The sequence below is a fragment of the Anolis sagrei genome, chromosome 3, assembly GCF_037176765.1.
Source record: "Anolis sagrei isolate rAnoSag1 chromosome 3, rAnoSag1.mat, whole genome shotgun sequence".
NCBI classification, from domain to species: Eukaryota; Metazoa; Chordata; class Lepidosauria; order Squamata; family Dactyloidae; genus Anolis; species Anolis sagrei.
Window position 1 is genome coordinate 83,761,559 of NC_090023.1, and position 12,692 is coordinate 83,774,250.

General features: G+C 37.9%; 1 protein-coding gene across 4 annotated transcripts in view; it reads right to left on the reverse strand.

Annotated features, from left to right (window-relative positions):
• The window catches only part of IL1RAPL1 (interleukin 1 receptor accessory protein like 1), a 989,733-nt gene that overhangs the window by 250,159 nt on the left and 726,882 nt on the right, over positions 1-12,692 (reverse strand). For all 4 annotated transcript variants that reach the window (XM_067466766.1, XM_067466768.1, XM_060770127.2 and 1 more), the window contains one exon: positions 5,386-5,460. In XM_067466766.1, coding sequence (XP_067322867.1) covers positions 5,386-5,460 — 75 coding nt within the window. The remainder of the gene's footprint in view (positions 1-5,385; positions 5,461-12,692) is intronic.

Consider the following 12,692-nt stretch of genomic DNA (forward strand, 5'->3'; position numbering starts at 1 on the left):
AGATGTCCATTAATCATGCTGCAGCTATATTTCAGAAATGTATCCTAATATGTACAGGCTAATACACAAAATCAACAGTGACATACTGAATTATTTTCATGACCGCAGAGTCAGAAATTAATACAGCCCTCACTATAATGATAAGGAATCAAATGCACACAAAACTCAGACAAGACTATAGAATGAAGGTACCTATACTAGTGCATTGAGGGAGGGGCACTAATATAGGTACCTTCATTCTATAAAAGAGATTGTGTTACAGCTAGAAATATAGCATACAAGAATATGAAACTAAATGTCTCTGTGCGGTAATATATTATCCAGAACTTGATCCTGGACAAGCAAATTGTGCATGTAGCTGAATCCTGGTTAGTGAAATATGCAGGTGTTAACTTGACAGATTTGTTTTTTTTTTTATTTCACGCTTTTCCCAACTAAGGTGGCTAACAACAAACATGACACAATGCAATTAAAACAGAGCAAATATATTAAAATAGGAATATGAAAATAAAAAAAATTAAATCATGTGTATCATGGAACATAAAAATATTAAAATATCTTTAAAACTACATAGATCCTCAAAATCCCATTCACATAATTCCCAGCAGCCCGTGTCTCATCATTCAATAAATGCCCAATGGCAGTGTTAAGTTTACACCTGTCTGTGAAAGGCAAGTAGGGATGAGGACATTCTGGTCTCTCTAGGCAGGGAGTTCTAGGGTTTGGGAGTAGCTGCAGGAAATACCCTCTCCCTTGTTACCATCAAATGAGCTTGCAAAGGTGGTGGGATAGAGGAGGTTGTCTCTCTGTCCCACTACCCCACAATTACCATATTCACTTGAGTCTAATGCGCACCTCAATTTTTAAAACCCTGAAACTCCAAAAAGTATTTACCATATTCTGTGAATCTAATGTGCACTTTAACTTTGGGAAGATAATTTAATCAAAAGGTGAGCATTAGAATTGAGTAAATACGGTATGTCCATTAAGTTCCCAAGTGCAGCTGTAGGCAAGATCTGATGAGTGGGGAGGAGGAGTTGCAATGATTGATCATGAGTCCATTTCTCTGTTGAGGTATTCTGTATGATAATCTCCAAGGGATGCACACACACACTTAGCAATAGGGAAAGGCTGGATGGGGATGCTGTTGATTTACTGTCCACCCCACTGCACAACTATTTCCTACTAGCACTGCTGAAAGGGATGTAATAATAATAATAATAATAATAATAATAATAATTTTATTTGTACCTCGCTACCATCTCCCCAAGGGACTTGGTGTGGCTTACATGAGGCCAAGCCCACAGTACATCAATAAACAAAAGCAATAACAAAACAATCAAAGCAATACAATTAATATAAATCACATAACAAAAAATAAACAATTAATCAACAATAACACACAAACATTTAAAACCAATTAAAATAATTAAAATTAAAAATAATGCTGGACATGGACAAGGTAGGATAAAACTGGGGTAGAATTTTCAAGGAGAGATGAAGGAACATAATCAATCCCAAATCAATGGTAAAGTGCATTTTGAGGACATATTGCTGAGGGTTTTCTTTATTCTGGGAAGGCACACTGGTACAACCACATTTTCAGGCTCCCCCTAAAGACTGCCAGAATTGGGGCATGTCTGATGTCCTTGGGAAGTGAGTTCCAGAGTCGGGGGGCCACCACCAAGAAGGCCTTCTCCCTCGTCCCCACCAATCACGCCTGCGAATGAGGTGGGAGCACTAGCAGGGCCTCTCCAGATGATCAAAGAGATCGTGTAGGTTTGTACACAGAAATGTGGTCACGCAGGTAGGCGGGTCCCAAACCGTTCAGGGCTTTGTAGGTCAAAACCTGTATCTTGATTTGGGCCCGGAAAATGAACAGCAGCCAGTGGAGCTCCTTAAACAGGAGGGTTGACCGCTCTCTGTAAGAAGCACCAGTTAGTAACCTGGCTGCCGCCCATTGTACCAATTGAAATTTCCGGGCCATTTTCAAGGAAAGGATGTGGGAAGTGAATAATACCCCCAAAGCCTATTGTGCTGGTGAACTCTAATATATATATTAAGAAGCCCTTACCAGGGTCAACGCATAGCTTTTGTGTCAATCACGGGTCTGCCTCAATATCTGGTCTGCTTCCAGAAACAAATGAATTCAACAGGATTCTAAAATGTTCTGAGGATTTTCCAGCTGCTAGAGTTGGTGATTCTGTTGATGCCCTAGTTGATCTGTGGAATAAGGAGATGACTCAAACCAGTGACACGGTTGTTCCCAAGTGTCCTGTTTGTAGATGCAGAGAATAGACACTTTGGTTTTCCAATGAGGTAGGGGCAATGAATTGCTTGAATAGACAACTAAAACAATGGAGAAGAAAGACTGAGGCTGAATCCAATTGTGAATGGATTAAAGCCCATTTTAGAGCCTACTTGACAGAGTGAGAGCAACAAAGAAATAATTCTTTACTGTCTCTATTACATCAGCTCAATTTTATCATGGTGCAGTTTTTCTGGATAGGCTGTAATATCCTAGATTTCATAATGCTGAGAAGGAACCCTCAGAAACATGCTGTAACTAAATGTTTGGGGAGAAAATTGTTTTGATTCATTCTGATTTGAAGATAAAAGTCTGTTGAGATAAATGAGGCACTTGTCCAGTTTTGATGGATGAGTTTCAGATTGTTGAACATGATGATGGTAACATGTTCATTGGAGAGGTGAGGCCAAGTAGTTATCTGTTATAGCCATTGTAAACATTGCTTATTACAGCTGCCAGAGGAAAACTGGCCAATTGGGTAGCACAATTGTAAATGTCTCAAAACAGTGGTTGATAACTTGTGGGTCCCCAGATGTTTTGGCCTTCAACTTCCAGAAATCCTAACAGCTGGTAAACTGGCTGGGATTTCTGGGAGTTGTAGGCCAAAACACCTGGGGACCTGCAGGTTGAGAACCACCGTGCTAAAAGAAACAATTGTAAGATCTTTATCAACCCCCCCCCCTCTTCATTGGACCACACTTCCCTAGGTTACTATTGGTTCAGTCTCTAATTTTCCCTTTCAAGGCAGGTTCTCTAGAGCAAGTGATGGCAACACAACTGCAGGCTTTCCTGGATGAAATGTATTACCAGTCTGGCTGCATTGTTTTGTAGTGTTTCTCGTCATTTAATGAACTTTCCCCAAACTGGTGAAGGGGTAACTGACGTTCCGCCTTTTGTCCATTGGTCTGTCCCCTATGTCCCCAGTGCTGCTTCTTATATTTTTCAAAATCTATATGAAGCTGCTGTGAGAGCTCAACTGACACCTGTTCCTGTCCCATACCCAGACCTGAACTCAAATTGGAATGGAGCCAGGTAATTAATTTCAGCTAGGAAATCCTGGAGTCAATCCTGGAGTAACAGTGCCCAGCTCTATTTCTCCTTTAGAATGTATTCAAAGTAGGCTGTAGTGGTAATGAATTGTTGCCTGGATGCAGAAAATGACTGGAATGTGGATGAGATTTAGGCTTAATCCAAACAAGATGGAAAAAACAAATTTGGGATTGGGATCACAGGTTGTTTTTTTAATGGGATTACTCTTAGTCTGAAAAATCAGATTTGTAGCTTGGGTCTCCTCTTGGATCCTGTGCTGATTCCAGGCTGGCCACCAAAGCAGCCAGGCTTTAGGTCATATATCATCTGTGTATTTTGTTGAGGAAGACAGATATATAATGAGCTCTATGGGGATGACCTTGAAAAGTATTCAGAAGCTGCAGCTAGTGCAAAATGCAGCAGCCAGTCTTTTGTTGTTGTTGTTGTTGTTGTTGTTGATGATGATTTTAGAGACCATATGACACACTTCCTGCAAGAGTTCGATATACACTTGGCCTTTGAGTTCAATTCAAGATGCTGTTGCTATAAAGTCCTAAATGACTTGGGAACAAGATATCTGAAAAGCTGACTCTTCTCTTATGAATCTCCCAGAAATTTTTGACCTTTAGAGGAAATCCTGTTGTGTGTCCCAACACCATGTGAAGTTTGGGTTGTGAGTATATGTAAGAGTTTTTTTTCCACAATAGCTCATCAACTGTAGAATTCCCTATAAATGAAGTTGCCCTATCTCATTTAAGGTTCTACAAGGTTGAAATTGCTAAACAGATTATGAGGTTAAATTTAAACTGCTTTAATGAATTTTTTAAGCATTTTAAAATATTTTTAATCTTTGTATTGTTTTGAGAATCTTTCAATTGTTCATCTCCTAAAAGACCATGTGGACTGGGAGGCAATTCATAAATAAAATAAAAATAACAATGCAACCATAAAGTCAGGGAAGTTTTCAGTGTTGTCATATGTTTGACCTATAAGATCCCATAACAAAGCAAGCATTTTTATTCCATAATAAATACTTTCAAGGATAAAATACAGTACAATAGAATTGCCAATAAAATACTGGCTTATGGAGATGGCAGAGTAGAGAGTATACAGTTGAAGTCCTATTCATTCAGTAATGAAGTGGTAAGACTAACAAACAAGTATTTTCTTTTATTCTTTCCAGGTGTTATCACAAGTGGCCCCAAATGTAAAAAAAAATGATGCTTTTAGTATATGCAATATAATGGCCTTACTGTGATTAAAAAGGGAAAACAAACCAACAATAATCTTGTGACAACCACTAAGCGATATTTTCCAAGGCAACAGAATACCAAAAACCTGCACACCTTCACAAAATACTAGAAAGTAACTACAGCAGCCACAAGTGCAGAAGAAAGTAATGACAACAGTTACAATCCTTAATTCAGTATGAGCAAAACAATCATGAAAATTCTCATGATAGCCAAATGAACTTCATTCAGATTCTAACAACACGATGGAAGAAGAAAAATGTGCAGAGTATAAAAATATGACTTAAAAGAAGTTTTAAAAACTAGACAGGGTGATAACATTGATTTTAGCAAGTTTGTTTCCAGTAAGCAAAGTGAAACTTCATCGTATCTAGTTGGTCACATTAATCCTGAAGTTTGGTTTCTGTATTTGCTCCATTCACTCCCACAGTTTTCTTAGTAAATAAGACATTACAAAGAGAATAAATGCAACAGCCAAAAACTCTTATTTTATTTATACATTCAGTTGTGCCCTTCGGTCCCACCATTCATCTACTTCCAGCTCACTTCTTTAAATTAGTTTTAGCAAACAGAGCAACAGCAAGCTAAAGAAGGGAAATGGCATCTTATTCAGCAACTCATTTGAAAAGGGTGGATCATCATCTTCATTTGCATAATAATCTCAACACAAAATGACATTGTTGCAACCAAACTTCAAGAAAATCCATATAAAAACATAGAACCATGCCAACACTCCAACCTTTTAATCTTAAATGCTAATGTCATCATTAAATAACATCAGTATTGGATGCCACTCACCCAGCTGTGTTTCCTGAACTGTCAGTTTACTCTCCAAAGGGTACAAAAGCTTCGGTGGTTTTTCTGTCAATGGTGCTGCAGGGAGGGGAAAAAACAAGTATGATCATTCTGAATGAAAAGATTGCACTTGTTATGTGACAGTCACAATACACGAATTTATATAAAATGCATTGCTTTTTAAACTCTACCAAAAATCTATGTGAATTATTTCTTAAGCTCTTCCATTGTTTTCTTGAGCAAGGATTTTAATTTTTACAGACTCTCCATTGATATTACTGTATGTATGTTTTAATGCCCACTACACAAAAGCAGGATTTGCAAGTTTCAGTATTTCAGCAAACTACAAATGCCAGAATTCTATAGGAAGTAAACATGACAATTAAGTGGTATAAAACTGCTATCTTTGTGCATGGACTTAGCTTCTACTTAAATGAGTTCTCATAAATAACATATCCCATTACATTTAGTGACTTAGATTGAATGGTGAGCAAACAATGGACCCAATTTCTTCCATCAAAACTGGCACATCGAGCTTCCTTAAAAACTGTGAGACTGCTAAAACACCAGGGGAGCACAGTGGAAGTACCATGAATGGCTGTATTGGAAGAGAAAGAATGCAGAAAGTACTTATTTCCCTGCTATGACATGCGAAATTACACATTTGGATCTTAGCCCATTGGATCTACATTCAACTAACTAAGGACCTCATTAGATGTAGACTCATCTGAGCCTTCTCATATCTCTACATTGCTATAACAGAGTCCCACGGGGTCTATCACATAACACAGGGCAACTTCTGGTGGGACTCTGTGGGGCTCCGTTTCAGCAGTGTGGAGAAATGGAGCCTAGAGTGCCTTTAGAAGAGTTGGGTATTACACACCTCCTAATTGGAGAATACCAAGAGGAAGCAGGGAAAGAACGGGAAACTACATGGGATGGAAGACCATTCCAGAAGACAGGGAAATATTATAGGGAATGAAGGGGAATGGTTCCGCTGATCCCCCTCCCCATTTGTTGGATGGATTGGATACGTGGAGAAGCATAAAAGGAAGCTTAAAGCTCTATATGAGCAATAAAAGGGAACAGGGACAGAAGTAAACCAGCTTTTAACAATTAGAATGAATAAAGAGAAAATTATCAATGTTCAGTAGTGATATAGAAAATGAAGACCCCACGTGGAATTACATCCCAAAAATATGCACTTATGTGGCAAAGCTTTTTACAAACCGACTAAAACTAAGAATGAATGTATTTGGGGGTGGGTGGGGTGTGGTATGACAAAACTATTATAGCCAAAAGAGAAAAGTGAGTAGACTATAGCCAAACAATTTTTGTGTTGATTTTTTGTTAAAATATTTATTTATTTTTGATGTGGTGATCTATGGATGAAAAACTTCCAGGAGTTCTAGTCATCAACGTTTTTGCTTAGGTCATGCAAAATCAAACTAATAACTTTATTGAGGTAATCCATCTGTATTGTGGCCTTACTCTTTTCCCACTGCCTCATACTTTACAAAGCATTATCATTTTCTCCAGTGATCCTTGTAATCTTATGACATGTTCAAAGTATGAGCGCCTAGGGTTTTTTTCTCATTTTGAAGTTACCATAAAGATAGAATTTGGCTAAGTGAATGAAAATTTCATTGGGAGAGACAAAATTCTCATTGAGGTTCAAAACTCTAATCCCATCCTCCAACCACAAACCCTCTGACACCAGAAGTTTATCCCTGGAAATGTATTTGGCTGTTCTCCTTTCTCTGTGGCTAGAGCTGGACATTGGATAGAGGGACTGTCATTAACCATTGAGTCCAAGCAAAAAGGATGTATACCTGGATGTTGTTGTTTTAGTGTGTGCCAGAGTAGTGCCTTTTAGAAGACTAAGGGCTATGTAACTATCATCTACAGTTGGACCAAAGTACAATGAAGTTATATTTTTATTATGTTGAATTTTACATAATGGTATTTATACAATACTTGTCACTTTCAGATGTCCAATGAAGACATAATGTAAGGAATACATAATAACCTGACCTCTTAAATTCAATGTGGTTAAATATTCCAATGATAAGAGCTTGTTTTCTTTGGTACTGTAGGAACCAAACCAAAGAAAACAAGCTCTTATCATTGGAATATTTAACCACATTGAATTTAAGAGGTTGAGTATATGAGAAAGAATATATTGATGGAAAGAGCTGTTATACAGCAGACTGTATTGTCCTGGAAGGTAGCAATTTAAAACTTGCCAGTGGGAATGTCCATTTATCAGGGTTACTTTCGCTATCTGATTTCTGAATTAGTAGTGGGCTGGATTCTTGGAATTCTATTTTACAGTTCTGCAATCCCAATCCTTCTTTTGTTTGATTACCTCCATTGTGAATTGACATATTAACAAAAAGAAATACAAAAATGTATATTTTTGAATACATGAATCTCCATTCAGGAGCTCGGAGTAATTTCTGCTGTTTAAAAACATTGAAAACCAGCTAGTTAAGGCTGACCTTAACCCCTTCTTAGTCAGCCATGTGAAACAAAATGATCTTTATAAAATGATAAAGTCTATGAAACGTAAGTTTCAAAAGTAGATGAAACATAAGTTTAAAATAATGGGAGAGATTGTCTTGTCAGAAAACAATATCTTCTTGAAGATTTGGGCATTCAGATAGATATTGGTGTTTTGAGAAAATTACAGTAGTATGCATTTGTGCTTCCCCCATTCCATTTTAAACATTAATTTAACTTCAACCTATTACTTCTTCATAACTTCTTTTAAATACCAAAGCTATCAGCACGCAGACATCTTCCAGGAAGTGTCCAGTATGCCATTTAAATGTAGATTTCTCTTTTATTGTCAAGCTCAGCTCAATTATTTCTTATCAGATAGTATTTCTTTAGCCACTGTTCTTCTAAATCTCTTAACTCTCTTCAAAGCAGACAAAATTCTGTCATGGTCTCTAAAAGGTATAGCAACTGCCGGAATAATCCTAGTACAAAGGACAGGCAGGAAAGGGAACAATTCCATTTACTTTACAAACTGATACATTACTTACCGGAGGCCTTGGACCTCAGGTGCCAGCTTTCTGTGCGAGAAAGAATAGCCTTTGTAAACTGCACAGGGATTAAGGATGTTAAGTCTTTTGGTATGTGTGCATGATGAAACTTATCTGTAGCATCAGATTGCCTTACAGAAGCCTTGTCATTGTAAGACATACTGCCTTATGAAATAGTAGCTTGATCCTATTATAATGGGAACATAGAGTAAAGGGCAGCTCCCATAGTTAAATATCTATATGTGTAACTTGAGACTGTGTTTTACTGCTTTTTCCTAGAAAAATCAGCACGTCATTTTCATGTATATATTGAAAAGACTACCACATTCAACATTCAATGCATGGAATATAAAAGGAAGTCTGGAAACCAAAAGAGAAGACGAAATGGTAGCAGGAGGGATTAGAAGGAAGCCTAAATGGAGGAGCAACTGCACTACTGAAATAATGCAGTTTGACCCCACTTTTATGAAGACATTGCTGTTTTGAGGATTTTGTTGTACCCGATTTACTTGAGTTTAATTCTCACCTTTTTTTGGCTGAAATACATTTGATGACAGATTATACTTGAATAAATACAATATTTTGTTTCATGCCAACATGGGTATCCTGAATATGTTTCCTGGATTTAGTGATAGCAAACTTACAACAAGGGAGCCTTTAACAAGAAAGAGTTAATGGAGTGGCACTTAACTATTTAAGGTTTCCACCTCCAACAAAGATAAAACTCTTTCATTTGATCTAAAATTGACTAACTTTACCTACACAATACTTAAAGGTTTTTCCAAATGCAACTTTATAGAGATTTATTGAGAAATTCAGTGCTCTCTTCCCAGGAAAGGGCAGTCATCCCCATACAGGACAGAGTTAACCTGCTTTCCAGTAGAAATTCCTTTGGTGCTGCTATTGGACTTGAAGTGTTACTGTCTATCATTTACTGCCCTTTGTTTCCGGTCACTATATGACCACAAAGGACCTCTGACTCCATGGATATCCCTCTAGACCAATGTAACTAAAAACAGAAGTATCATCTGACATTAAATTAAGGCTTGTGACTCTAATGTCAAAAATATATTCTCCTATGTGGTTTTAAACATTTCTGCATGATGAAGATACCAGTGAAACATTGCATGCTTCTATGATATTTTTTGTGCTTTCTAATTGGCCAAATAAAGGTATCACTGTTGTGTGCATTTTAAATTTTGTTGTATTTCAATATTGTTAACAGTTCTTGGTGAAAATTGTACTTAGAAATGATTCCAATCACTTTTTGTTTCTTCAAATGGCAGAAGAAATGCTCAATTGATATTGTCATTGTTAGTTTTTTTAAAAATAAAAAAACCACATATGTGTGATCTCTATATCCCATTTCTTCCTTTATGGGCCCTTCTACACAGGTCCTACACCCATGATAGGTAGCAGGTTTACCTGAGGTCCAAACTACACCTCAATTAAACCCGGATTAATAAAACATCTCAATAGATCTGAACGTTACTGAAAGGTCCAGACCTATTGAGGTACTGAGTCTGTGGGGATTGACTCCCAAGACCGCATTCCACAATCCTTCGAGGTCAATCTCCATTGCCATCTTGGTTCTCCAGGCTCCTGAGGTGGGGGGATAACATCTATCCACCCCTCCTGAGGAAAAGCCTGGAGTTATGAGAGGGGGGTAGGGACTGAAACCTGAGAATAAGTGGATTTTTTTAACCTGCTTCATCTCAAGTTTTAGTTAAGGTAGAAGGGCCCTAACTCACTGCAGATCCTTTCTTTTCTGAAATATTTGTTCTCTTTTAGTGACATCAGGAGTCATTTAGGAACTGGGGCTATCAGACTGCAAATGAAAGATATAATGGAAACCAGCAAACAGTTAAAAAAGCAAGGCAAGTGCTGTTATGCAAATTTCTTCAGCAATAAAACTGGGAAAAGAGGATTCACAACAAAATGTACAAAGCACATAGGCAAAAATGTTTCCAAATGACTATTCACAAAGTTTTAAAGCAATTTGGCCCCTAATGACCATGGACGGGTTGGGAATATTTTGGGTGGAGAACACATGTGCAAACAGATGTTGAGATTCCTCATTATCTGCTTATCTCTAATTGAAGCTGACATGACATTTGAGCCAGCCTAGTTACTAAGGGAAACTGCACATATTGCTTCTTTTCCATATTAGTCTTCTTGAATGTTCACAGCAATTCCCAATGCTCTATCACGGGAAAAGGGAGCGGGAAGACTCTAAAAAAGAGCTACAATAATCAAAATGATGCTTTCACAGATGGATAATAATCTCTGTTAAAAACAAACAAATACAAAATCCAAAAAATAGTAAGCAAGCTCTTGCCTCACCTGATGCCAACTTTTTAAAATCCTTGCCAACACTTTATTATTATCCATGTACCACACATCTATATAAGGAAATTAATTCTTTCTTTCCCGAGAGACTATACATTATTAGCAGTGAATGCCCTATTTCATAGAACTAATATTATACAATGGCAGCTTCCATAAAGGCTGTCCAGCCAGGCTGTAGCTGCACTGTAACTTAAATCCACATCTTCCTACTAACACACAGTCTTAAAACAGATATAAAACATTTTGAATTATAGATCCAAAATACTACAATTTTTTTTCACTGTGATCCTTCAGGCCTGCTGGATTCCAACTCCTATCATGGCATTACAACAGCAGCATTAGAGGGCCGCAGATTAGCTACCTTCACCCATTAAATATAGTATTCTGAATATCTTAAATGCATAGAACTATGTAAAAGAAGGGTTTCCCCTTATAATCTGCCCCAAACACTGTCCTCTGGGGGGCAGCTACTTCAGCCTGCCAGAACTCAACTGGTGACCATCACTAAGAGGATCTTTTCATCAGCCGCCCCAAGGCTGGAATGACCTGCTGAAAGAGATACAACAGTTAAAAGAGACATATCTCTTCTGGCAGGCCTACCCATCCAGTTTTAATCAGGAATTTTAAACTTGTATGTTATGTTTAATCTTTGTTCTGTGTATTTTAATATTTTGTAGAAATATGTTTCAGTGTCTGAATTTCATAATAAGATTAGATGATTATGTGTTTTTAGTGATGTTGTAACTCACTTTGAGTCATGAGGTGAGGTGGGTAACAAATAATACTCCTGACCTCACAATTGTGTTAAAAAACAAAGTATGGATCGTCGATGTCACAATCCCAGGTGACAGCAGGATTGCAGAGAAACAAGAGGAAAAGCTGACATGATATGAGGATTTAAAGATTGAACTGCAAACACTCTGGCAAAAGCCAGTAAAGGTGGTCCCAGTGGTGATCGGCACACTGGGTGCAGTGCCTAAAGACCTTGGCCTGCACTTAAACACAATCAGCACTGACAAAATTACCATCAGCCAGCTGCAGAAGGCCATCTTACTGGGGTCTGCATGCATTATTTGCCGATACATCACACAGTCCTAGACACTTGGGAAGTGTCTCACATGTGATCCAATTCAACAGCCAGCAGAGTGTCTGCTGTGGACTCATCTTGTTGTGTTTCAAATAATAATAATAATAATAATAATAATAATAATAATAATAATAATTCTTATTATTTCTTCGGAATACAGATAAGGGTTGTAAGGTTAATGTTCATACTCACCTACCCTTTAATCACAGTGTTTGAAGGGTAGGGAAGCCCCCTGCTACAGTTTCGCAGAAATAGCCACCTCAATGTTTTTGGTAACATGTGTTCATCATTGCATTTTCTGTTTACCTGAAAATGGCCAGGTCCATCCAATGTCAGATACTAACGTACCAAGTATAAGGGTCTTGGAGAAAGAAGAGTGACAAAAAGTGATATTTTGTGTGTGCCAGGAGCAAATTGAGAAACTGCAAGTTGCTTCTGGTTTGAGAGAATTGGCTGTCTGCAAGGATGTTGCCCAGGGGATGCCCAAACATTTTGATGTTTTACCATCCTTGTGGGAGGCTTCTCTCATAGTCTCGCACGGGGAGCTGGAGCTGACAGAGGGAACTCATCCATGCTCTCCCCGGATTTGAATCTCCAACTTGTCAGTCTTCAGTCCTGCCAGCACAAGGGTTTAACTCATTGCGCCACCAGGGGCTCAACAAAAAAGTGATAACTTCAAAGGAGAAAGTATAGTAAATAATTCTTCATAATTTTTCTTAACATCTTGAGAAATAAGGGTTTTTCTTTCTTCCATAGCTACAAAGCTTTGTTTCTCTGATGGAAACGTCTGCTACAAGCTAAGATCCAACCTCTCTACAGCGTTG